The 23910-nt window shown below is 38.6% G+C and overlaps 3 protein-coding genes across 3 annotated transcripts in view; 2 read left to right on the plus strand and 1 right to left on the minus strand.

Moving 5' to 3' along the window:
• Positions 1 to 13801, plus strand: part of LOC140921985 (very-long-chain enoyl-CoA reductase-like) — a 63265-nt gene extending 49464 nt beyond the window's left edge. The window contains exons 13-15 of the mRNA XM_073372003.1: positions 10889 to 10977; positions 11891 to 11936; positions 13081 to 13801. Coding sequence (XP_073228104.1) covers positions 10889 to 10977; positions 11891 to 11936; positions 13081 to 13130 — 185 coding nt within the window. The 3' untranslated portion in view covers positions 13131 to 13801. The remainder of the gene's footprint in view (positions 1 to 10888; positions 10978 to 11890; positions 11937 to 13080) is intronic.
• On the minus strand, positions 1602 to 2539 carry LOC140921528 (uncharacterized). Its single transcript, XM_073371532.1, has one exon. It carries the CDS (start codon positions 2330 to 2332, stop codon positions 1748 to 1750), a length of 585 nt encoding a protein of 194 aa, XP_073227633.1. The 5' UTR covers positions 2333 to 2539; the 3' UTR covers positions 1602 to 1747.
• Positions 13802 to 14733: 932 nt separating the features above from the next.
• Positions 14734 to 23910, plus strand: part of LOC140921917 (uncharacterized) — a 39884-nt gene continuing 30707 nt past the window's right edge. The window contains exons 1-5 of the mRNA XM_073371915.1: positions 14734 to 14958; positions 16325 to 16379; positions 17000 to 17073; positions 18585 to 19197; positions 21429 to 22178. Coding sequence (XP_073228016.1) covers positions 18585 to 19197; positions 21429 to 22178 — 1363 coding nt within the window. The 5' untranslated portion in view covers positions 14734 to 14958; positions 16325 to 16379; positions 17000 to 17073. The remainder of the gene's footprint in view (positions 14959 to 16324; positions 16380 to 16999; positions 17074 to 18584; positions 19198 to 21428; positions 22179 to 23910) is intronic.

The raw sequence follows: 23910 nt of genomic DNA on the forward strand, positions 1-23910 counted from the left end.
TTTTCCTCTTTTTATTACAGTCTTACAAAAACAGGTTGTTACAGTGCCTACAGACGTTAAACAAATTACATAAAGACAATACTATGAAGGCGCGTTCTTCTTCGTCAGGCGCAAAACGGGTGTTCTCCTCTCCTTATGTGTACGCGCGCGTGACTTACTGTATTTAAGTTTCAAATTAAAGCGTGCAAGTTGATTAGTTGGTTAATGGTTTCGCCAACCATGAATATTATAAGCCTTCAGGGTCTTTGAGGGGCAAGCAATGAAACAGTTTCTGTTCTTTAATAACAGTAGTCAACTAGTCAAGGCCTATTGGTGCTTACGAGCTACCTCCGTTCAGGAGACATAAAGAGAACTCCTTTCAAAGGGCTCCTAAAGGAGGGGTACCAATCCTATATCTCATTCAAAACAGAGGAAGAGAAATAGATGAAAAAGTATTTGATATGAAGAACTTCCTTTTATAGGAATCAAAATTTCCTAATCTCTTTTTTTTTTGGCTATTTGTTATATATCATCCTTGAGTGGTCGAATTAAAGCGGCTGTGTCACGGCAGTGCAGTTCATTTTGATCAAGTTTGCCAATTACTCGCCCTCAATCGCTATGGAACTTAAAGTAAGCAAAGAAATTACAGGTAAATGACAAAATCAGAGATCCGAGACAAACAAATATGTCTCCTGAGCATTATTTTTGAAGTTTCAAGCAGCAGGGATCAATTTGAAAAACTGTTAGGCTGAACAGTTTTCAAAAGGCCCTAATTTCAATCCGTTTCAATCTTCTTCAGTTTTGCCCATCCGTGACATCTGTTGTTTCTGTTATGTTATTTTAACCTTCCTTTAAAGTTTTAAGCGGTTATTTTTATGTTTCTCTTAGTTTCACGGGCATTTTGTAATTTCCTAATTTGGCTGAATTTCGTGACATAGCTCCTTTAATAAATCTTAAGCCACACCCAGACTGGTCTTCCGTACTACCTCAGTTTAGGGGCTTTTAAACCAACTTTGCGACAGGTATCCTCTCTCTTTTTTCATGGGAATCTTTCGGAGAAGAATTTACTAAACCCCTTGTTGATGTTGTTGTAACAGAACTCTTCCCAGCCTCGATGCGTCTACTCGATACCTGTTTGATGCAAGAGGGTGCTGCGCATCCGACTCTCCTGTCGTACAAGGGGTTAAGACACGCCATTTAGTCTCGCTTAGAAAGGCGTTAAGCCTGACGGTATTTTGGGATCAAGATTATACCTTAAGGGCGCCTTCTAAAGTGATACCACTATCATGGGATATAAGTAACCTTTATTTATCGTCAGTGACGTGGGGATTGGTCGCCCAGTCTCTCGAGCCAGGCTCTCATGTATAAAATGCTCGACCGAAAGGAAAAAGATAGAAGTAGAACAACTAACAAAAATACAATTAAATAATGGATAATTTTCATAAATTATTACGATTACAACTGGACCTAATTAAAAAAACCTACAGGGTAAAAAAAAATAAAAATACACTATCATTAACACTATGTAATTACAATAAGACAAAGCTACAAGATACAGCTCTTATATCGACATCATTTATACTTTACATTTTTCATTAATACTAAACAGCTATAATAATAATAATAATAATAATAATAATAATAATAATAAAGTCTTTATTCATCAAGAGATAAAAATACATATCTTTTGTTACAAGTAAGTGTAAGAAATTTAAAAAGTTAAAAAGTAAGAATTAAAAAATATATACCGGTATATATATCTAGTATATTACATAGCTAATTCATATTTAAAAAGTAAACGATTAATAAAAGAGTTTTTGAAGCGCATAGTGTTAATCTTAGGTTTAAAACAAGTTTCTTTCCTAAGATTGTAGCTAGAGGGTTTAACACGAGGCATAATAGATAAAAGTGGATGTCCTTTGGCATTAGAAACTTTTTTGAAAATTTTACGGTCTTGCCTCTCTAAGAAATCATAAACACTTACAGGCTTAGACGTATATTTCCTTTTAAAATAGCGGTCTAAGAAACATTGTACGGGTGTAAGATCGGACTCGGACGCGGCGTAGACAGATAATGCGTAATTAATATTAGCTAGAACTATAGTATTAAAGAGAAGGTCTATTTCTGACTGATTGTACCCGTCTTTGCGCGGCGTTCTAAGGATATGTAGGGATTTGTTAGTTTTAATAAGTTTGTTCTTCACGTGCACTGAAAATTTGCTGTCACATTGAAAGGTGACGCCCAAAATCTGAACCTCTTTACAGCTTGGTATCATCTCAATTGGTGAATAGAGATCGTGGTTGGCTCTCTTTTTGATCGTCAACTCTTTACATTTGCTTGGGTTGCAAGACATTCCATTTGTGTTCGTCCAATCTAAAAACTGTGACACTAACTGATCGGTGTAGTCTACCTCCTTCCATACAGGAGCAATAATTGTCGAATCATCAGCGTACTTAAATAGCGCGTCACGATTACCTAAAGTGATGTTAAGATCATTGAGAAAGATGTTAAAAAGGTAAGGACCTCTAACGCTACCTTGAGTTGTCCCTTTGTTAACCGGTTTCCAGTCACACTCAAAGTTGTTGCAACATACCCTTTGTTTTCTATCCTTTAAAAAGTTCAGATACCAATTGGTGGGAGCCTGGGGAGCACTCAAGGGGTCTGGGTAGAGCTGTGCCGTTTTATCGTAGTACAACTCAAACACAAGGTGAGTCATTTTTAATTCCATTTTTGTCAAAAAGTAGAATGTAGGACGTACTTTGTTTATTTTCAGAAATTTTCTAATAAATTCAAAGTCTAACGAAATCCCACATAGTCTGGACAGTCTGTGGGGCCAAGCGTCCCAAAACTTTGGAAAACTACCATCAGCGATTGTTCAGTGCGTCTTTGCTCTAGTGAGCTCAATGGGATGATAGATAGGCAGGCATCGTAAGAGACAAAGTTCCCTAAGTTTAAAATAGTTTTTAATGCTTAATGATGGCACGTTTAAGTTTGTTGTTCAATGTTGGAAAAAGAGTTGTTGGAGAACGTTTTGGTGTTATACATGGGAGTCCTGTGCAGCATACGCCCTCGTTGTTGCTTTTTTACACTTTTCCTTCTGTTTATTTTTTATTTTTATTTTTAATGTATTGTATTTATTGATTTCTAATATCTAATGGAGATTATATAATGGTCTATAATCATGGATAATATTATCCATGCTATAATTGGTCTGAAATTGGTCTGACTACTGTGCGTGACGTAACAGACTCCTATATACGGGACATATACGGGTGGGGTATTGCACTTGCGTTACTTTCCGTGAAACCGCTGACAAAATAGTGACAGTAGCCTCTAGTTCTTTCAAAATGGACGCATCAGTGGACGCATCAAGAGAAATCAAATCCTTGAAGCTGTGTAAGTTCAGCACAATGTCATATATAATTAGCTTACTTATTGGTAAAAATTCTTTTAGGAGCTATATATTTTAACTCTAAACACTGATAGTGAAACGACCTTTTAACAAAAGGCTGCGACCTTAACTGTTCGGTTCCAAAATCTGACACTAAACTGACTAAATGTCGATTGAAAAATTCTTGAACCTTTCTTGTCAGGAACGCTGTACTTTCTGTAAGCTTTTGAACTCGAGCGATTTTTCGACGCATTTTAAGGCAAAAGGAGAAAAATACTGTACAACATATTTTACTCTAGTCTAAGAAAACAGCCGACATTTCATGGTGTCAACAGCGCATGGCATGAGTTGATCTTCCTGCTTTCTTATGCATCCCCACGCATGTTTACCCTGCGAGCAGAGACTACATTTTCGCGGTATCAGCTGAAAATTTAGTCTCTGCTCGCAGGGTAACGCATGTTGTGTTTGTGCTTACAAGAATTTTTTGTGCATGATTTCCATATATTGCAAAATCTCCTTGTGCATTGGAGATTTCTGATTGAATTAAAGAAATATGAAGATGAGAGGACAACAATATTATTGACCTACATACAGTCATGTCCTCTTTTAACTTCATTTATAAAATAACAGAGATAGTACGCGCGATCTGATTGGTCAAAAACCTATGGTTTATTATATCGGTAAACCCATAGAAAAAGGCATCCGGACCACGAGCAATAAACAAAACGGGCTATTGATCTGCAAATGATTTTAGAAAGAATTAAAAAAACAGAACAAGTTGCTTACCCAGCCCTTCTTAATATTAAAAAGTGTTGGTTTCCACATTTTATTACAGAGCATCACAATTTGTTACTACCATAGCTTTAAAAGTTATAAAGTACAAAGCTGGAAAGCAGTTTACATTTCACGACGATGCCAAATCGCAGAGAAAGACAACAACTGTGTGAATTTCTGGTGTAGAAAGTCTTTAGGAAAGCTTAACTATTTGCCAACCAGCAACAAAACGGATAGTTTTAGCATTCTTGATTTATTTTATGTCAAAATTAAATTCCTGAATGAAAGAAATTGTTCCGAAAAGAGATATCTGATCAAGTTATGGTACAAAATCAGCCGCTGCAGATTGTAAACAAGCTGTAAACGATGATGAAAGATGTCAGAGTTTTGCGCTGGTTTTTTTCGCACATTTGCACAAATTATTTGGTAATATCGATGCCAAACCTACTTCAAACCACCTGACTTCACAAACCGACAAATATTAACGCTAATATGTGGCTACGGCAAAGGAACCTAACTCCAAATTTAGAGCTACCACCGACATATTTCCATCGGTCGCTGTACATACATACATTACATGCGACAACTTCGCAAATGCAGCTGCGTCGTTACCGCAACATTTCTTGATCATGATAAAGTCCAGAAAACAGATCTTAAACCACTGCAGCTTGTAAAAAGTGAATGAAGTCCTCCATTGCAACAGCTGCCAGTAAAGTTTCGTCTGTAAGCACGAAATGTTTACGGATCGACTCAACAAAATACAGCTGCGTACAGTTTTATGTTCAATTTTCTACTTCTGTAGTAAACAAACTTCATTGTACCTTCGCATGAATATGTGTTGACTTTTCCTGAAAAACAGCTTTCATAAGTTATCATGTAATGAGTGCAAAAACTCGTGTTTTGAGGTGCTGCTGTTTGTTGTTTGACTGAACTGAGTTTTGAGAAAGTTTGGCGCTTTTAAATCGTGAGTCATGATTGGCTTATGGTGACTTTAGAGAGAAGACATGGCTTGATCACGGTACTAAAACCACATTTTGTACCTAAAAGGCTCCGTTCTACTAAAAGTTATTTTATAAAAGCAATAGACCACACTTTCTATGGGTTTACCGGCGTGATAACCCACTTGGGATGTTGGAAGACCACTCGAAAAAACTTGTAAATCACTCGCCTTCGGCTCGTGATTTACAAGCTTTTCTCGTGTTCTCCCAACATGGGAGGGTTGGTATCTCCTTGGAATTTCATTGCAAGAATTTTTTTCTCTTGAAATCAGTCTGCACCTGATATGTTTTTCTGAAATCGCCCATACACCACTTAAAAGTCAAATGGCCAGCCCCTTATGACCACTTTTTACATCCCTCTGCAATCAAATCGGCAAATGGTTATAGAAGCCTGGGAGAAGGGCATATAGCATAAGCAGAGCCAGTAAAGATCTGTCCAGTGAATCATGGTGCAAAACTCAGTCAAAAACAGGGTTTTACATACTGGTTTAGTTTTGAATTCTCTTAGTATGCCTGTTGCTTTTTTTGACCTTTTTGATACAGATGATCACATTGATAGAGTTGAGAAGAAAGAATTGAGGCAGGTGTGTTTCATTTATTTCTTATTATAATGTACATGTATTCTCACTCTTTGTACTTAAATGCAAGATTTCTCGGCTTTGAATAGTTTGATGCCCACAGTAGCAAGTGGCCTTCTACATTTCAACCTTTATGCTGTCCTCTGTGAGTGACTTATATAAAACACTACACCGTGAAACTATATGACAATAAAGGGCTTCCAGCAAAAACAAAAAATGTTGTAGGCTGCATGCAGACTGCATTCATGCGGGCACATGGAAAAGTGACTTCTCCATTTACAACAAAGGAATAGAAGATGTCTGCATCCAGGCTTAAAACATCCCCACAGAATAACTTTTTTAGGTTGATTTTCTTGACTTTTTTCTGGGGTTTCGTTTCAGGCGGGACGCCGGACGCGACGTCTGGTTGTTTGACTTGTAACATCTGGTACTTCACACACAAAATAATTATTTTTTTAAGTGTGAATATCGTTTTTTACAATTTATTAACCAAAGAAAGACTAGACCCTTATTTTACTCACTTAGTTATGTAATGAATATAATCAAAAATCAAAAAAAAAAAAGAGAGAATGATAATTATGGGTAGCAGTGGCTGCTCTGGGACTTGAAGTCGATTGTGATGATGTGGACTCCGACAGTGATAGTGACTCAGCCTTTGGATCTGATGAAGACGATCTCTAGAGAGCAGCTCTCTGACTCCAGAGAGGGATTCGTACACTCTTTCCGATTGGAGTCCGTTTTGGAATCAGCTAAAAAATGAACAACTGCAAACTGATAATTATAATTGCCAAATCCGTCAAATATTTCTTTTTTTGTGATCATTTTTAACTCCTTAAAAGACCTTCCCATTTACCCAATTGGCACTCACGTAGCGGCGCAAACGGTGCACGTCTGCCAGCTGAACCACTGCGTTCAGTACTTCCAAATGCTACCGAAAACCCTGTTTTTTGAGCAAAAGTGTGGGATGATGGCGGACAATTTTTTCGTAATATCTGTACATCATCAAGAGAAAACACTTTTAGAATTAATAATAATTATGATCAGTTTACAAAAAGAAAATTAATGCTTTGATCTTTTCTCAGATTCTCTTAACTGTTATTTTTTAAGGAAATGTATGGAGATCAGTTTGGAGAATCTGTACTGTATGTGAATATGTGGGCTCAGAAGGGTTAAACTATAACAGTGCTCTGCTGGCAAGGCTAAAAGTAGAGTTTCCCAGCAAATACACTGTAGTTTCTGCGAGAAGCCTATAATTGTAATTGTAATTGGTTTACCCAATGGAACAGTCTTAGGAGTTCTTTTAAGAAATTTCTTAAAAGTTTTTAAGAAAGGAGTTCTTAAAAGAACTTGTTGAAACATGTCTGTACATTTCAGATCGAATTTGAACACAAGATCCTCAAAGTGTTTATTGCTTGATCTGAAAAAAGAAAAAAGGATGTACTATCCAATTACCCCTAAGGCAGATATACACAATGTAACGCATACTGTCCTATTTCACTGTCCTATTAATGCTGAAATCGGGGCTCCTGAAGGCCAATCAGATCAGAGCTGTTCAGCCACTCGGTGCCTCGTGTGCCTCAAAGAGTATTGTTAGACTTGTACGTGTTCTTCAATTAATGTTTTGTTTCTGTTATTATTCTTTTCTTTCTAAAGGAGGAATTAAGTCCTTAAAGGATGAGGATAAATTAGAATCATTTGATGTAAAAGATGGAGGAAGATTGTACTTAAATGACTTAGGTAGGATTCTATATTGTTACAGGACAATCATACATGTACATGTGCTTCAGAACTGTAATGCTTAAAATCTAATAAAACATGTACAAAAATTATATAGTATTATAGTGTCTGCTCTGGGTTCAGAAAACAGATTTTACCAACAATAATTTTATACCCGCCTTACTGGTGCCACATAACCAGAGATGAGGCTATGCAATTTTACACTATAATAGTGAAACCTTTAATGTGGACCCAATAATTTGATTGACCAGGCCCCAGTTGTTTAAATGATAGGTAGTGCTATTCAGTGTATAAGTATTAGGGTAAACCAATGGAAAGAGATTATTTTACATGTACCCACCGGATAGTGTTGTCCACCTTTTGAAACCAGGGCCAGGTGTTGACCAACTACCAAGTGTCAGTACAGTGATGAGTCCTAAAATTATTTCTGCTAAACAAACCTGCCTTCAGTGGACATGTACCTCTTTCTCACCACCAAAGCCCCTCCCTCTCCTCCCTTCCCCTCCCCTGGGTGCTTGTCTGCACATTAATTTATTGTGTCATGCAAGTGGCAAAGGGTCGTGCATGGGCCAGAAACATGGATGACCTTCAACTTTCAGAGTTTCTTGAGGTTATGCTGGTGGGCTAATTGAAGAGCAAAAGGTGCAATCCTCATCATTACCTTCTTTTGTAAAATTTATCGGTATTTTTGGCTGAGTATGCATTTTTTATGTGCTCCTGTACCCACATCCTTCTATTGTCTACGGTGCAGCAGCAGCAAGCAAACCTTTCGCTCCCAGTTGTAGCGCGCAAAGAATGTAGTATCCAATAGCCTTAGGCTAGTGGATTTTGCTATCAGGCTAATGAATTCTGTTTTTAACTTGCCCAACTGGCAAGTGATGTGTTATAAGGAATTTGAATAACAGAAGAACTGCGAAATCAATTCTGCTGGGCAAAAAGTTTTTGGGGCTTAGTTGAAATGACATCTGGGCTGGTAAATGCTAGCTTCAGCTTGCCCGAATGACAAGCTGTAAAAAAGATTCTCTTTGCACCCTGTGTTGTGCAGTAAGTTTACATGTTTTAAACTCATTTTGTAGATTTATGGCTGGTTTTACAAACTCCATTGGGTATTGTGGGATGTTACACTGCTGCATGGTTGGCTTAGTTGAATGCATGAGTACTGGTATCCCAAGTGGGAGGTCGTACAGCTGTAGGTGAAATCCCTGACCAGACCACCAATCAGGATATTTTAAAAACTGGCAAGATTATGATGACTGTACATGTGATCTATAAAATTTCTTATTATTGTAAGATCTTGCCTTAGTTCAAATGATTGTGCCATTATGTAGCTTGGTGTTTAAAGCCATTGGCCATGTCTCCTTCATGCTTCCTTAGTTATAATAATGCAAAAAAAAGCTCTACACTGCTTTTAGGAAAGAGTAGGGGACATAGACCTCATTGGTGTGATCTATCTTTCATTTGGGAGAGGAGAACTGTGACAGGACCACAGTACCTGGCTTTTCGCTGTTAGAGCTGCCCTGTCAAGTACTGGAATTAATAATCTACTAAATTCCTAAGATTACTTGATTAATGATACATGTACATATACTGCCTATGCATTCGTTATGCATTATTTCGTGCTGTATGGCTCCTGACACAAGGTACATTGTATCGTGCATGCTCCATTTTGAAGGAACTGGCTAGCTTGAATGCATGTAGGGTGTTCTACGAAGTTTTATGTTCTGGAGTGTTCTACATTGTACTTGTACTGGTGTGATAGCTTTAGCAATAGTCACAGGTTTTAAGAATAGTTTTTTTCATCACTGCTCCAAGTGAAAAAAAAAAAAAAACAGAAAAAGAGTGAGAAATGTATGTAGCAAATGATTCTGTTTATATATGTAACCTGGTCAAATCTTTGTTCAACATAGCGTATCTACATCTATTCCATTCATGAACTTGTTGTGTACAGTGTTATGGTGTTCTTGTTGGTTATTTTGTCACTCATCCATTGTATACACCACCAAGTAAGTTGACATTTAAATTAAGCAATTTGTGCATGGTTGAAATGTCGCATTTCATTTGTAGCCAATTTTATGCTAGTGAGAAAAAACCTAATTTTCTCACTCATTTTTGATATGCAATATTATTATGCTGTAGATGGATGGATGACTACAAACTTGTTATTTGAATGCATGTCAAAACTGTCTTTTTTGTATAATTATATGCCCTATTTTTTTTGTCATGCTCTGCTTTTACATAAACATTTAGGCAAGAATAAGAATGAAAAACTGGATTTGCATTTATGTGACCTGGTCATTACATTGATTGTTATTGGTCAGGAATAATATTATTGTTTGACTCTTTTTAAAGCTACAAACCATGTCTTTTTGTGATGGATCGTCAAACTGCATTTGCAATTATTTGAACATATTTTTTTTTTACTTTTAACTCAAACATTTTTCTTGTAACTTATTTAGTGTTTGGTGATATCCAGGTGTATACAGGCTTAGCTCTGTTCTCGGTAAGTTAAAATAATATTTTGAATGCATTTTCAAAAATTATTTGGATGGTAACTCCTTTAAAACCATTAGAAATTAAGCTGTGTCTGAAAATAATCTGAATTGGATATTACTGGATAAGATTATCATGGTAAATGGTTTATAATTCCCTTTGTTTGACTGTTTTTTTTTTTTAAGTTTAACAAGTATGGCAACTTTGTCATCCATTGTGCTTTGCGTGATTTGAGGCCTCCAGGTAAGCCACACTTGCTCTGTTGTTATGGTAACCAGTTTTTGACATAGAGACTAGTTAAATGATGCACGTACGAGTTCACATTTTTAAGCTTTTTATTGATTTATTGATTAGTTATTAATTTTACAAGGGACTTGCGTGAAGCTTACAAAAACAGCAAAAAATGTTTCATGAGACTAACAGACGCAAGGTTCAAACAAGGTTGACCCCAAAGAGGGAAAAAAGCAATACTGAAATCGTAATAAGATGATAAAGCATTTTTACAAAATAATGTGGGTGAAACAATTTACAGATTTAAAGTGGCGGCTTAGCATTATTTCCCTGGTTTATATTCTAGTGTATCTCGAAAGACTACACTAGGGGTAAAAAGGTTAAGGTGCACACGAGTTAAAGGCTCCAATGGCTGGAGCTTATCCTGGTTTCCATAGCATGAAGCCTGTCTAGGAGTATTAGTATTGCTACTCCCCTCTGGACTAGATGCTAGTTTATCGCAGGGTTACCCCCTCTACCCCCCAGCAGAATGCCGGCAGTTCCCCTTTATACACCTGAGTGAAGAGAGCTACAGTAGAGTAAAGTTCCTTGTCTATTAAAGGAAGCAACGCGACGGGCGAGGCTTGAACCCTAGACTTCCATATCCGTTGTTTGAGGTGTTAACTGCTCGGCCAAACACCATACTGATTGTTTATCAATTCCATCTGCAGGTACAAAAGAAAGGAAGATACCCTATCCTACATCCCATCCCCTGACACAGTTGTTTAGATTTGTATCCTGCCCTAACTACACCTATGAGGTGAGTTTGACCGAAAACATTTTTCTCCCTGGTTGGTTTTACTTGAAGACTCAGTGGTGAATCCTTGGGAAGGACCCGGGGGGACCGCCCCCCCCCCTTATTTTTAGACCAAACTGAAGACCTAAGAGTTGAAAAAAGTTTTTTGAGACCAGCCCCCCCACGCCTATCTCAGGGTCTGGATGACCGCCCCTTCTCCCCCCCCCCCCCCTTATCTGAAGGTCAGGGCCCCAGTTGTTCAAAAGGTGGATAGCCCCATCCACTGTAGAAATCTCTATCCAGTGGATAGTACAATTGGTTTCCGTAATACTTATCCACTGGATAGAGATTTATCTGGCCCGGGTTGCTCGAAGCATGGTTAGTGCTAACCAGCGTTAAATACCATGGAAACCTATTCATTTTGATACCTCTTAACCAACGGTTAGCGCTAACCAGGCTTCGAGCAACCGGCCCCTGGTGGATAACGCTATCCAACGTTTGAACAACCCAGGCCTGGATCTGCCACTGCTGACTATTGGCTACACGCGTGTTTCTGAGCAGAAAGTGGAGTCTTTCTGAAAGGAGAAAACATCGAAGGCCAGAGTGGCTTGCTTTATCCTTTATTCTCCCCTCCCCCCCCCCCCCCCCCCCGCCGCACTTATTTTCTTAGTCAAGTAATTTTGTATAACAGATCCTTAGAATGTGCAAGTAAACACAGAGTTTAACCGAAAAGAAAACACACCCGATCCATTAATCTACTAGTCTGCTTCACAGCCGTTATCTGATTTTATCAGAACTGTCCAATACACGCACAGAGTCATTTTCCTTTTAGAAGAAGCTTTAAGGCTTATTGCTACACCATAGTTGTTCTCCCTCTTTACTTCTGCTAGATGAGAGATGAAAGTAACGATGTGATTTTATCTGTTTTTTTCTTCAGGCCGGTTCTTGGATAGCATTTTTTGTGATGACGCAGACATTAACAGGTATAACCTTAAGTAGGTTTCGTTCGAATGGGAACACTTAATAATTTTATCCACAGACTCAAAGGTTAGAAAGCACCTTGTACAGCATGATTAACAGTACCACAGGAAAGTACTGTTCATTAACTTTCAACTGAATGGTCAGGGACTTCAGGATTTAATCCACAGACTCAAAAGTTAGAACTACCTTGCACAACGTAATCACAACCACAGGAAAGTACTGCTCAGAAGTTTTTATTTGAGTGGTAAAACTTGAGGATTTCATCCACAGACTCAAATGTTAGAAACACCTTGTACAACAGTACCACAGGAAAGTACTGCTCAGTAGCTTTCATTTGAATGGTCACACTAAAGGATTTTGTCCATAGAATCAAACGTTAGGAACACCCAGTTGTTTAGCACGAAATAAAGCACCTCAGGAAATTACTACTCTGTAGCTTTCATTTGAATGGTCACGCTATGGGATTTTGTCCATAGAGTCAGACGTTAGGAAGACCTAGTTGTTTAGAATAAAAAAGCTTCACATGAAATTACCAGTCTATAGCTTTCATTTGAATGATCACACTTCAAAATTTTATCCACTGATCCAAAAGGCCAATCTACAACGTTTTAAATTCAGATCTAAAACGGCCGATGGAGTTCTTGAGAGGTCTTGAGCGCTTCGTAGGAAAAAATGAAGTTTACTTTTTCGTCATGATAATGAAACAAATTAAAAAGTGATAGAGCGATTTTGGTATGACCTTCAAATGAAAACGCGCGAACAAAACAAAACAAAAAAAACGATCGGAAATCGTGCCATTTGATTGATTTATCGAACGGATATAAACACGTGTTGGTTTTGGTTTATAGAGCGAACGCTCGGCTGAAAAAACTTCATGCGGGAGAAGTTTCTAGAAATCAATCGATACTTCTTTTTGACGTCATACTGCAACGCGATTGGCCGATCGAACCATGCCTTCTCTATATATAAGGGTTTTCTTTGACGGGAAAACGAAGAGTTCGCGTTTTGATCTTTTCATCCACTGGCTTATGAAACAAATAACGAACACTTACGGAAACCATTATTTCAAGGACCCCTCTTCAAGGTCATACGAAAATCGTCTTAAGCATTATCTGGTGACATGACGGTTTCTTTTTTCTCTTTCAGCGGTTTATTCACTTTGTTTGGGTTGTACCAGATGGCAGTATGGGCCATAGGCAAACACCGAAACTATCGCAAAGAATTTAAAGATTATCCAAAAGGAAGGAAAGCTATTGTCCCTTTTCTGTTGTAGATGTATTAAATCAAACTCTGCATTTTGGTTTGTGGAAATGATCATCGTCAATGAAGAGGACAATTTTCAAGTCAATGGGTTAATTATGTTCCAGCAAGAGCGCTAGCTCATTGTGGAGCGTAACTGGTGCAACAGCACGTGACACTTCTACAGTTTTAGTTTCATTTTTAGATGCCTGCGAAGTTAGTTGTGTCCGCAAACGACCGCACAATCTGGTACCCTGCTAGCAGGGTCGCTTCGATCTTTCCTCTAGGAAGGTTGAAAGAGACTCTGTTTGCAGGGTAACAATCCGGTTGATCTTAAGATAAAGTTCCTTTCACCTTTCTTCTGAAGTTCTTCACAATTCAGTTGGGTCATCCTACCAGGCTGATCTTATCCGCCATTGCGGGAAATTTTGTTCTACTTTTAATTGTCCTACCGATTTTTTGTGCCTGAAAGATGAATCTATAATTAACCTGAAATCAGGATCTAGCTGATGTGCGCACTGTTTGTATAAAATGGTTGTGTGGTAGAAACGTTTGTTTTACAAACCAAAAACTGCAGCTCCTTGTTACTTTATTGACTGTTCTATGACTATTGCGTGATTTGGTAAATAATAGAAAATAAACTGATTTCTTCATAGTTTATTTTATTTTACCGGTCCCGACCGTACTTTTAGTAATTTGATATTTAAAAAACTTTTTACTTAACTTTGCTTTTCTGTTTCTTTTGTCCAGCGCAAATTTTTTGTCGGAAGCAGTTCTACCGTATTTATTCGATTAACCGCCCTGGGCGCTTAGTAAATTTTTGGACCTTGAGAGTGGGCGCTTATTCGAGGTGAGCGCCTATTAAATTTTTCTGTCGTTAGGATGGGCGCTTATTCGAGGTGGGCGCTAATTCGAGGTTGAGCGCTTATTCGAATAAATACGGTATATTGCCTGACCTTGCGCTTTTGATTCTCATTTTTGATGGCGTGACAGTGAAAAACGGCAATTCGTTATCCAGCTGATTAGCCAGCCTAGCATGGCGGTTTTGTTGGGAGCACCACCCGCAAAAGCGTTCGCTCACCTTCGCCCACTTTGGCTTGTTTGCTCGTCCGACTAAAACCGCCATGCTACGCAGGATACCAGCTGACATATTTTGGGCTCTTTTTTCATAGCCTCCCGCGCAGGCGTTTTTAGGGGAGCTCGTTTTTCAGCCCTCTCCAGGAGGGATGAAAAACGAGCTCCCCTTAAAACGCCTGCGTGGGAGGCTACTTTTTTCACGGATCGCACAAAGTCCTACCCTGGAAACCTACAACGCCCACAACCCTGGGAACAAAGACGTTTCGTATCGATCTTCCTAGATAAGTCTACTTATCTACGAAGATTGAAGAGCCTCTGCTTGAAGGGTAACAAAAGTCCTTACATTATTAAGTTGTTTCAACCAGACAAATTTTCTGGCCGTTAATAATCGCGTGACCTGATGTCTTTATGTCGTGACTTTTTGGCCTGCGTGGATTGCTCGTGCGTCGTTAACTTATGCTAATTCTATACGTTTCAGTTTCAAAGTACAATCTTTTCCCTTCTTAAAGCACTTTCGCTTTCTTTTGTGAGGAGGATTACTTGCAAATTACTCGAGCGGAAAGTACTATTCGTTCGCTCTACGCCTTCACAGCATTGATTATAGTGAAACATAAGGTTTGGCGTCAAGACCTTTCTTCAAATTTGGAAACATCAAGCTTTTATTCAGTTTCATTCATTTAGGCTGCAATTGACAGGAAACGAACAAAGGTAAGCTTGCGAATCTTTCGTTTTGTTTTAAAATGGAACAAAAATGTCCAGTATATTAAAAACGTGTACAAAAGAAACAATGTACATTTCAAATATTCTACTTGCACAAGCAATACAATTTTGCCAAAACTGAAATGAAGATCAGTGATTTTAGCACCGGATCCGCCCTGTTTTTAAAAGGCCTGTGTAGATTTAGGTTGTTCTGTTAGGTATTATATCTGTTTTAAGGAAACGAAAAGCGACTTTACAAGAGCTAATCGAGGTGTTGAAGGAAATTAGTAAACCCTTCAATTTGTCGCAAAAGTTCCAACTCGTTTAATTTCTTGCTTCTGATGGATATCTTCCTCATGAAACGCGATGCCTTAATTGGAGACTCAGGAATGTGATGAATCAAGCACATTTTTTGTGATATTTAACAATAACCGTTCAACCACACAGGGCTAGCCACTTTGAAAAGAAGATATATAGTCTTTGCTTTCCACAGGGGCACCCAACAGCAATTTTCGGAAATATCTGTTCGGAAGACGATTTGAGATCTAGAATTTTCGGAACATTTGTTGTAAAATTAATTGCTTGCCTGCCTCTCCTAGGATTTTCGAACATCTACAAAATGGTATAATTACCCATTTTTAACGGATTTTTACCCTTAAAAAGGCCACCTAGAATTTTCGGGAGCCTTTTCCTGGCTGAAATTTTCGAAAAGGTAAGTTTTGATTCCTATAATTTTCGGATCACCAGACTTTCAGCTAGGAAATCCGAACAGATGAAAAGTTTTTAGGGGATAAAAATATACCTATATCTACCGTTTAAAGACTACAATACGTTCAACAATGCTATGTTAACTGGTTTTGAACTATATCCTCGTTGGGTGCCCCTGTATCCAGTCCAGGGGCCCGTTTCTGGAAAGTCCCGGTAACTTTACGGTCCCGAAATCAAATATTCAAATCGAAATATAAAGAATAAGAGCGCGGGTCCTGGCAGGCAAACTACTTCATTTTGTTTCATTAACTGACAGTTTTATCATGTTAGATGCAAAACTATTGAAACCTCGATCTTTAATGTAAACGGAGACAGCTTACCGGGCCCGTTAATTATCGGGACTTTCGGGAAACGGGCCCCAGCTCTTTTATATGAAATTTGTCAGCTGTATTAATCAACGAATTGAAGCATAAGTTTCGTTTCCACTTTGTGGTGAAACTGTTGTCGGATTCACTGTTGTCACTGTTCGCTTCTTAAATTCATTATATTATTTCATTTCATATTAGCAATAACGTAATGTTGATTTAAGTGTATGATAGCTGCTATTAACTATAAAAAACTTTGTATTTACTATTTTAAACGACAACTGCAAATTTCTGCTTCATAGGATTTGCTGGGGTCTTTGCTGCATGCAAGCGGAACAGATCAATGCGTGACCTTTGGTAAGAAAATCTTTTGTATTTTATGCTGGTCTTGTGTTTAAATTGTAACATCAAATTCCAACTGATAAAATAGACACAAACAAGCTGTGTATGCCGCATATTTTGCCCACAAAAGTGATGCTTTTTTTCGATTTTGAACTTCATAGGTAGGCAGCTAGCTATCAATCAAACTGAAAGTAACATGATTTCACTTGTTGTTCTCACAATTGACAATTTTTGCATGTCTGCTCGTTCTTCCTCAAATAACACAAAGTGCCTGTTTTTCTACTTGAACAAATTTGAAGAAGAAAAGACTATTTTTGTGTCGCACAATCTTTTATCTTTGCTGCATGGTTTGCAGGAAGTTATTAATACAAATATATGTTTGAATAGAAGTAGAGAGTTTGCATAACATTGGAAAAATCTTGCTCGACTCTGATCTGCATTTACAAAAGCCCCTGCCCACTCCACCCCGAGGAAATGTCTGATCTTGCAAAAGCTTGTCCCAGACTTAACTTTTGCTGAGATTACTTATTTAAATTGCCTCAAACCCCTTTGACCACGAGTATTTACAGCATTTTGTAAATCTGTATAGTAAAAGATGTTAACTTGACACTTTATTCATTTTGAAAACACAAAAGCTTGAGAAATAGCCCTTGACCTTGGAGGAGAAATGTGAGGTGCAAATCAACAGAAAGGGAGTTCTGTAGTAAAGGTAATGAGCAAATCTTTTTTTAATTAATGTTTTTGCTTGTGGCTTTATAAAGAAGCAGTTTCCAGTCCCATTAAAAAAAAATTTAAAAGTAATATTGTGTCTTCTTCTTTCTTGCTCTGCTTACTCGGGCTTTATTTTATGTTCATTTTGATGGACGATGCTATTTTATGACACAATAATTCTCCTTACAGTATGGAGGGGGGCGTTGGGATTTTCGGTTTTTCGGTTTTGGCCATTTTCTAGGTCGGTTTTTCGGCTTTTGCAATGAAAAACTTCGGTTTTGCTGTCCGTTGTGGTTTCCGGTTTTTCTCTTTTTTTAGCATCTGGTTTTCGGTTTTTTGGCAAAAACAACGCGGTTTTTCGGATTTTGGTGACCGTTGTGGATTTCGGTTTTTCCAATTAAGACGTCGACAAACCTCCACGGGCTCCCAATGTGGTTTTCGTGGTTGTGTCGCATTGTCAACTGCCTTCAAGTTACAATTTTGCTCTTAATACAAGCATGACTTTTCTAATATGATCAGAGGACCCAAAATTTTTTTGCAGCAGAGGCTGATTTTCTATTTTAGACTCCAGTTTGCCATCAATTTCTTTTAAGATCTTGTACCGCTGAGTGATACCGGAAAGGCAATATTAATGATCTCTCTTTAATTTTTGCTTTAGTTTTATTAAGTCAAAGTTGACCTCTGACAATAGCCTGTGTACACATGCTTTCTTTTTCTATCTTTTTTTGAAGAATCTGCTCTAAGTAATCTTATTGTTTCGCCTTTAATGCCACCCCGGAGGGTGGCACGAGGTACATTGTATATCAGTCGAAAGGTTTCAGTCGGCTTGTAATTGGTTATGATGTCCACAAAAGCCACATTGAGAGTCCGTACAGTAGGTCTGTCTTTAACTTTCTTCCCAAAAAAGTAACAAATTGTGCGGGTTAGATTCCTCTGGTGGTCTCTGTGCAGTCACATGTTTGGCTGCTTTATATATTTCTATTTTATAGTCAATCCAGGTCAAACTGGAATGTGGGATTTTGGATTTTTAATGACGGTGTACTGGAGAGCTTTTCGCGGACGCAAAATTTCCCCCTATGTCCTCTATTGCCATTCAATCGAGGATCTTTGCGAATTCTCCTGGAGGGTCCTAGGCCAGATATGCCCGTTTTACGACCATAGCATCCATAGAAAGTCCTGATGCTTTGATGATATTAACGTCTAGAATGATGATATGCTATTGTGTAGTCCGCATGTTCCACATATCACCAACGTTTGAGATCTAGACTAGAGTTTTGTGAAAATCGAGCTGTGCAAATTTGCGGTTTTGATGGTTTTGTATGCGGTTTACGGTTTTGATCGAAATCTATCGCGGTTTTTTGTTTTTTTTATAGACCCCAACGCCCCCCTCAGTATGATGTCCAGTGCTAATTAAATTCAGACAATTTTCAAGTTTGTATTGATATTGGACTTAGTCAGGGTTTAAATATATTATTTTCTTCTTTTTTTCTGTTCATTGTGTTGCCAAAGATGATGGTTTCTGATGAAGAGAAGAGATGGATTGTTGTGGGAATTGCCATGAACAAAATTGCTGCTCCTGTTTTGCGGGATGCTGTCAAACAAGGAATGGACACCAACTATGCAAACCTGGAAAGAAACTGTCAACTTCTCCACCCGCCTTGTACTCTAAAGACATTAACTCATCTTGTGGTCCGAGCAGATTGCATCTTTGGAAGACTGAAATTTGAAAATATCAATAACAATGATCATTTGTATGGCAAACGCTCTAGAAGCTACAATTTTAGAATCAATGACTCTGTAGATTTGGCCAAGTTATATCTACCAGCTTATCTGGCCAAGTTTTCAGCCTTTGATGACTCACTGGACATGACTGCCATCCTTCGTCTGTTGGGATTTAGGAACTTCATGCCTGCCGCTGTGTTCTCCCCACACATCCAGGCCTCAGCAGATGATGTCAGGGAAAATGTCAGAAACAAATGGGGCCACGTTGATGTAACTGAGTGGACAGATGCTCTGTTTAATGATTGCTTTGACAAGCTGAAGACATTGGTAAGGAGTCTCGGACTGACAGCAGATGTGGAGAAGAACACATTGCATCAACTGGATGACTGGCAAACAAAAGGTTATTACACCTAGACAATACAATATTATTGCCAACGAGCAATCCGAGTGAAGACGCTTGGATGGCGAGGCGGCAGCAGAATAGAGCCGCGCAAGACTGGGCAATAGGCAGAAAAATTCTCGATCGAGCTGAAAAAAGCGTAACCTAATGTAATGTAGATTCCCCTGAGACCAAGTGGTCAGTTGTGAACCAATCAAAAGGCAGTACCTGGCGCATGGGCTCAAGTTGAATAACAAACAAAATTTGACACACTTCCCGGCGTCGCGACTTCCTGTGTTTATTTACCTAAATTTATTCGTCAAACCTGGCCACTGTAGTCAAGAAACATGAGCACTTGATATATTCTATTAATTTTAGGGGCCATAATGTTAAATTTTAACTAAGAGACGTTTGTAAAACAGCAGAAGTGTTCTATGTGCAGCAAGCAATATTCTCACCACTAAAAAGGATCAGATTACACAAGGAGATAAGGAAAGCTTGACACGAAGAATGCAGTCGCTTCTGTTGGAAAATCTGGTGTTGGGGAAAAAATCTAACCAGCAAACAAAAACAATGAGAACAAAAACGAATTACAAGCCTAAAGCGAACGACAAAGGAAAAGAAAACAACGCCATTTTTTTCGAAACGTGGCCGAGTTCAGTATAAAAATAATGAACTAAAATTAAATACCGACGTGCCGTACATCGCATGTCCTTGGAAACATTTCAGATGGCCCAGCGAATCATTTTAAGTTTCAATCCGATAACAAAAAGACTCGGGAAATTTGAAAGGAGGTTTAAACGATTAAACTGTACAAATATTTATCAACAATGTGAAACCGAACCGATAGTAGATTTGTAGCTGGACTTAATAATATTCCCGATCGCTTCCTCTGCAAAGCTGACTTTATTCTTTCAAGGCACTTCACAATTTTACATAGCAGGTTTGTAAAGCCACCATACTGAACCTGAGAACTTTTCAAGAAAACAATCCTTGCAACAGGAAGGGACCAAGAAACGGTCAAATGGGAAAAAAAAGGAATTTTATTCCTAAGCAAAATATGCATGATTTGCTCGTTGGCACTCTATCGATAGGTATACCTAGTAATAATTCTTAATCATAAAGTTATCATGTTGAAAGGGAACAGACTCCAACTGTCATAACAGTCAATCAGTGGCCATGGGATGCTTTAAATGGTCTTAATTCTACAGTTTTGATTTTGGTTCTATCAAATCCTGTATCAATGTTTATTACACACACACACTGTATGAATTGCTCACACTGTGGGCACAAATCCTATTACTTAATAGACTGCAATAAGTGTATTCCAGTAGGATACAAACTTGGTGAACACGTCAGCTGCGCAGGCACAACCTCGTTCCCAGAGTTCTCTCCTACCCATCCCTACAGAGAGAACCAGGGAACGAGGTTGAAGCAAGCGAAGGTCCTGCACGTTAAATTATATTAACTATCACACAACATAAATCACATGTAATCTACAGACCTAATGACAGCGACAGACATAGTCTGTATCAGGCTCTCAGTTAGTCAGGACAAGTAAAAAGTAAAGGAAGTGTGAGAGAAACAAGCTGTTGTTTCTTTGTGCATACTCATTCTTGCCTCCGCTCGTACCCACTCAGTTATCGACTAACTGAGAGCCTGAGAAAAGGTAATTTTGACATAAAGACGTGAAAATAATCTGCAAACAAGTTTCAGCAATTTCTTCTGTAATATTCAATAAAAGTACAACACAGAAGTTAAATTAAAATGTTACGAAATTCACGACATTGCTGTAGCTAGATTTGCAGAACAGATGAGACAAACGTTGCAAATATTGAAAGGATGAACAGCTGGTTGGGGCTGGTGCATGGCAGGCCTTCACAAGGGAAAAGTGTAAACTCAGAACTTACCTCGTCTTGCATATTACGTAACTAAAACCATGCAAGTTTAAGAACTGCCACTGATGAAACTACGCATTCCTTACAGCTAGTCCTGTTGGGGTTTAAAGAACAGTGTCCTGAGCTTGCTAGTATTTATAGGTGGAGGGTCTACAGCAGGTCAAATTAAGTGAAATTAGCAGTTATTTTTTAGTATGTCCATTCAAAAAACAATTTAGTTGCAGACCAGATTGAGGTTCAAAGAGTGTTTTACTGTGAGCAGGGTTCAAAATAAGTGACTGAGTCATTTTAAGGATTTTTGGTTAATTGTTTAGTTGTTACTCAAATTAAAACATTCATTCTGTTTTATTTAAGGCTGTCAATTAATCATGGGTCATGCTATGGACAGGGATCTTCTCTGTTTGGTACAAGATGAAGTGAAAGATCTCATCAAGGACTACAGCACCATTCATTCACAACTGAATCTACACAACAAACAAATTGCTCAACTTGAAGTAAATGTTGCCACCCTTAAAGATCAGGATCAACGTAAAGAAACGAGGTTAGTTGAGCATCATAAACGCCTTGAAGCGCTGGAAGCGAAGCTACAGGAGGAATCAGAGAACAGAATTAAAGAGATTACAAAGGTTTTAGAAAGACTAGTGTCTTTCGAAGCACAGTTATCAATACGACTTCAAGTGGTGGAAGAAAAAGTAGAGCGACTACAGGAAACTCAAACGAAGACAGATGACAGAGTAGGACAACTGGAACAAAGTCAAACCAACACAGTTTGGCAAGTGGAACTGCTGAAGGACAGTCACACCAAGACAGCTGATGAAGTCGAACTGCTGAAGCACAGTCACACCAAGACCGCTGATAAAGTAGAACTGCTGAAGCACAGTCACACCAAGACAGCTGATGAAGTAGAACTGCTGAAGCACAGTCACACCAAGACAGCTGATGAAGTAGAACTGCTGAAGCACAGTCACACCAAGACAGCTGATGAAGTACAATTGCTGAAGCAAAGCCAGACTGAGACGGCTGCAAAAGCAGATCAGTTGGATCAAAGATGTGCTGAGGTAGAGAGAATTGGACTACAACTGAAAACACAGAAGGACAAACCAGGTAAGCTATGTTTGCGATTAAGAGATTAATATGCTTCACTCATTCATTAATATTGTAGTGAACACAAGGCAAAACGTTCTCATTTTCTGACACTTTCAAGCGTGACATTATTTCAGATATGAATCATTGACAGAGTTTCTTCAGTGACGCAAACTTCCTGTTGCAGGTGTAGTCACGTATGCTCGATAAGACGAAGACTGACCAATAAGTTTCACTGCGAACAAACGTCAAACGTCTGGGGCGTTTTTTTTTTCATGTAGAGGGATTTCATTCAGTGATCCTTTAAGTGGAAACGTGCGCATGGCTGTTGAAAACGTTTCACGTCCTATTAAAACGTTAATGGGAAATATTGCCGACAATAACAGCAGTTTCAGTTTGTAAACGCGTAGGGGGAGTGGTCCTTATTTAGAGCAGGAGGGGTAGTGGATGATACTAGGGAGTGGTTATGGATTTTAGGGTAGTGAGGACGAATTATGAAATATCCACAGAGCGAAAAGCAGGGGTTACTAAAAATCAGTAAACACCTTATTTATTCCAAGGGATATGGTTGTATGGCTCAGACAATTTTAAGCATACCCATCCGGCCACCTTGGGAGTTTGTTAAGTGCTGTGTTCCCACCGTGGGGTATCTGTCTTCAAAGTTGTACACGGGGCTGGGGAATTTGTCGTTTATGAATTTATTCTTTTCTACAACTTTTATTTTAAAGAATCCACGATATTTAAAAAATGCGTCAGTAGAAGCTTAAAGATAGACGTGGTATCTCAAGACATCCTGTTTAATCAAAATGTTATCGCCTTCTACCGAACGTCAACCAGACGAAAGTGGCGGATTTTGAAGAGAACAGCACCCCATTGTGAAAAAAATAGACTGAGTTCTCAAACGTTTCTGAGGGAAAGGGTAGTAGATAAGCGATAAAGAGAGAGAGGGCCTCTCCTCTCCCCTACCCCCTACGGAAGACCTGATGCTCAGGTTATGGAAAAGAATTGAATTAAAATTAGCTTTGTTAGCAAACAGTGCTGCGTTAAAATTTATTTAAAGTTTTATGAAGCAAAGTACATTTACTGGTCGTGGAAAAATTTCCACCGTCGAGACGTTCTTTCGAGTTACTGAGTTGATTTTTATCAAGCACTGTATTGTTATTTTTCACTTTCGCAAGTAAAGTTATTACTGTTTCGACCACTTACGCACTGCGTGCGAATTTTAGCCTCTTTTGAAGGACGCATGCCGTTTGCGTCGTTTCCAGGGTGAGGCATTTGCACTCCTTTGCCGCACTCTGGAGTTTTTGTATGAATCTGCTGGCCTCACTGTTGGACAATTGCAGCTTTCCTAAGAAAAAAAATAACAAATGCTCGGGGGGAATTGGAATTGACTGAGCCATTATTGTTGTAGTTTTGCACTTAGAATCGGCTTTGCCGCGTGGTGGCCAATCTTGACACCCAAAAATAACCTCCCTTACAGATCTGAAAAGTATAAGATTATTTTGTACCTTGTTCTGAGCTTCAGGTTGTTTATTAAGTTTGAGAGAGGCCCTTGGGTTTAACTTAATGTGTTTATTATACTAATTCAGGCACTAATGGCAGTGTTTGTTTAATAGAGAAGTTATGAATCTTTTCGACCACTTTAAGGAGGGGTTATAGACCTATGCTCTCAGGGGTTAAAAATCATCGTCCTCCTCTCGGCCTCTATAAAGAAAACTTTGTCAACGTTTAGAAATTCAAGAGAGGATTCTCA

The sequence above is a fragment of the Porites lutea genome, chromosome 12 (genome assembly GCF_958299795.1).
Source record: "Porites lutea chromosome 12, jaPorLute2.1, whole genome shotgun sequence".
In the NCBI taxonomy this organism is placed as follows: Eukaryota; Metazoa; Cnidaria; class Anthozoa; order Scleractinia; family Poritidae; genus Porites; species Porites lutea.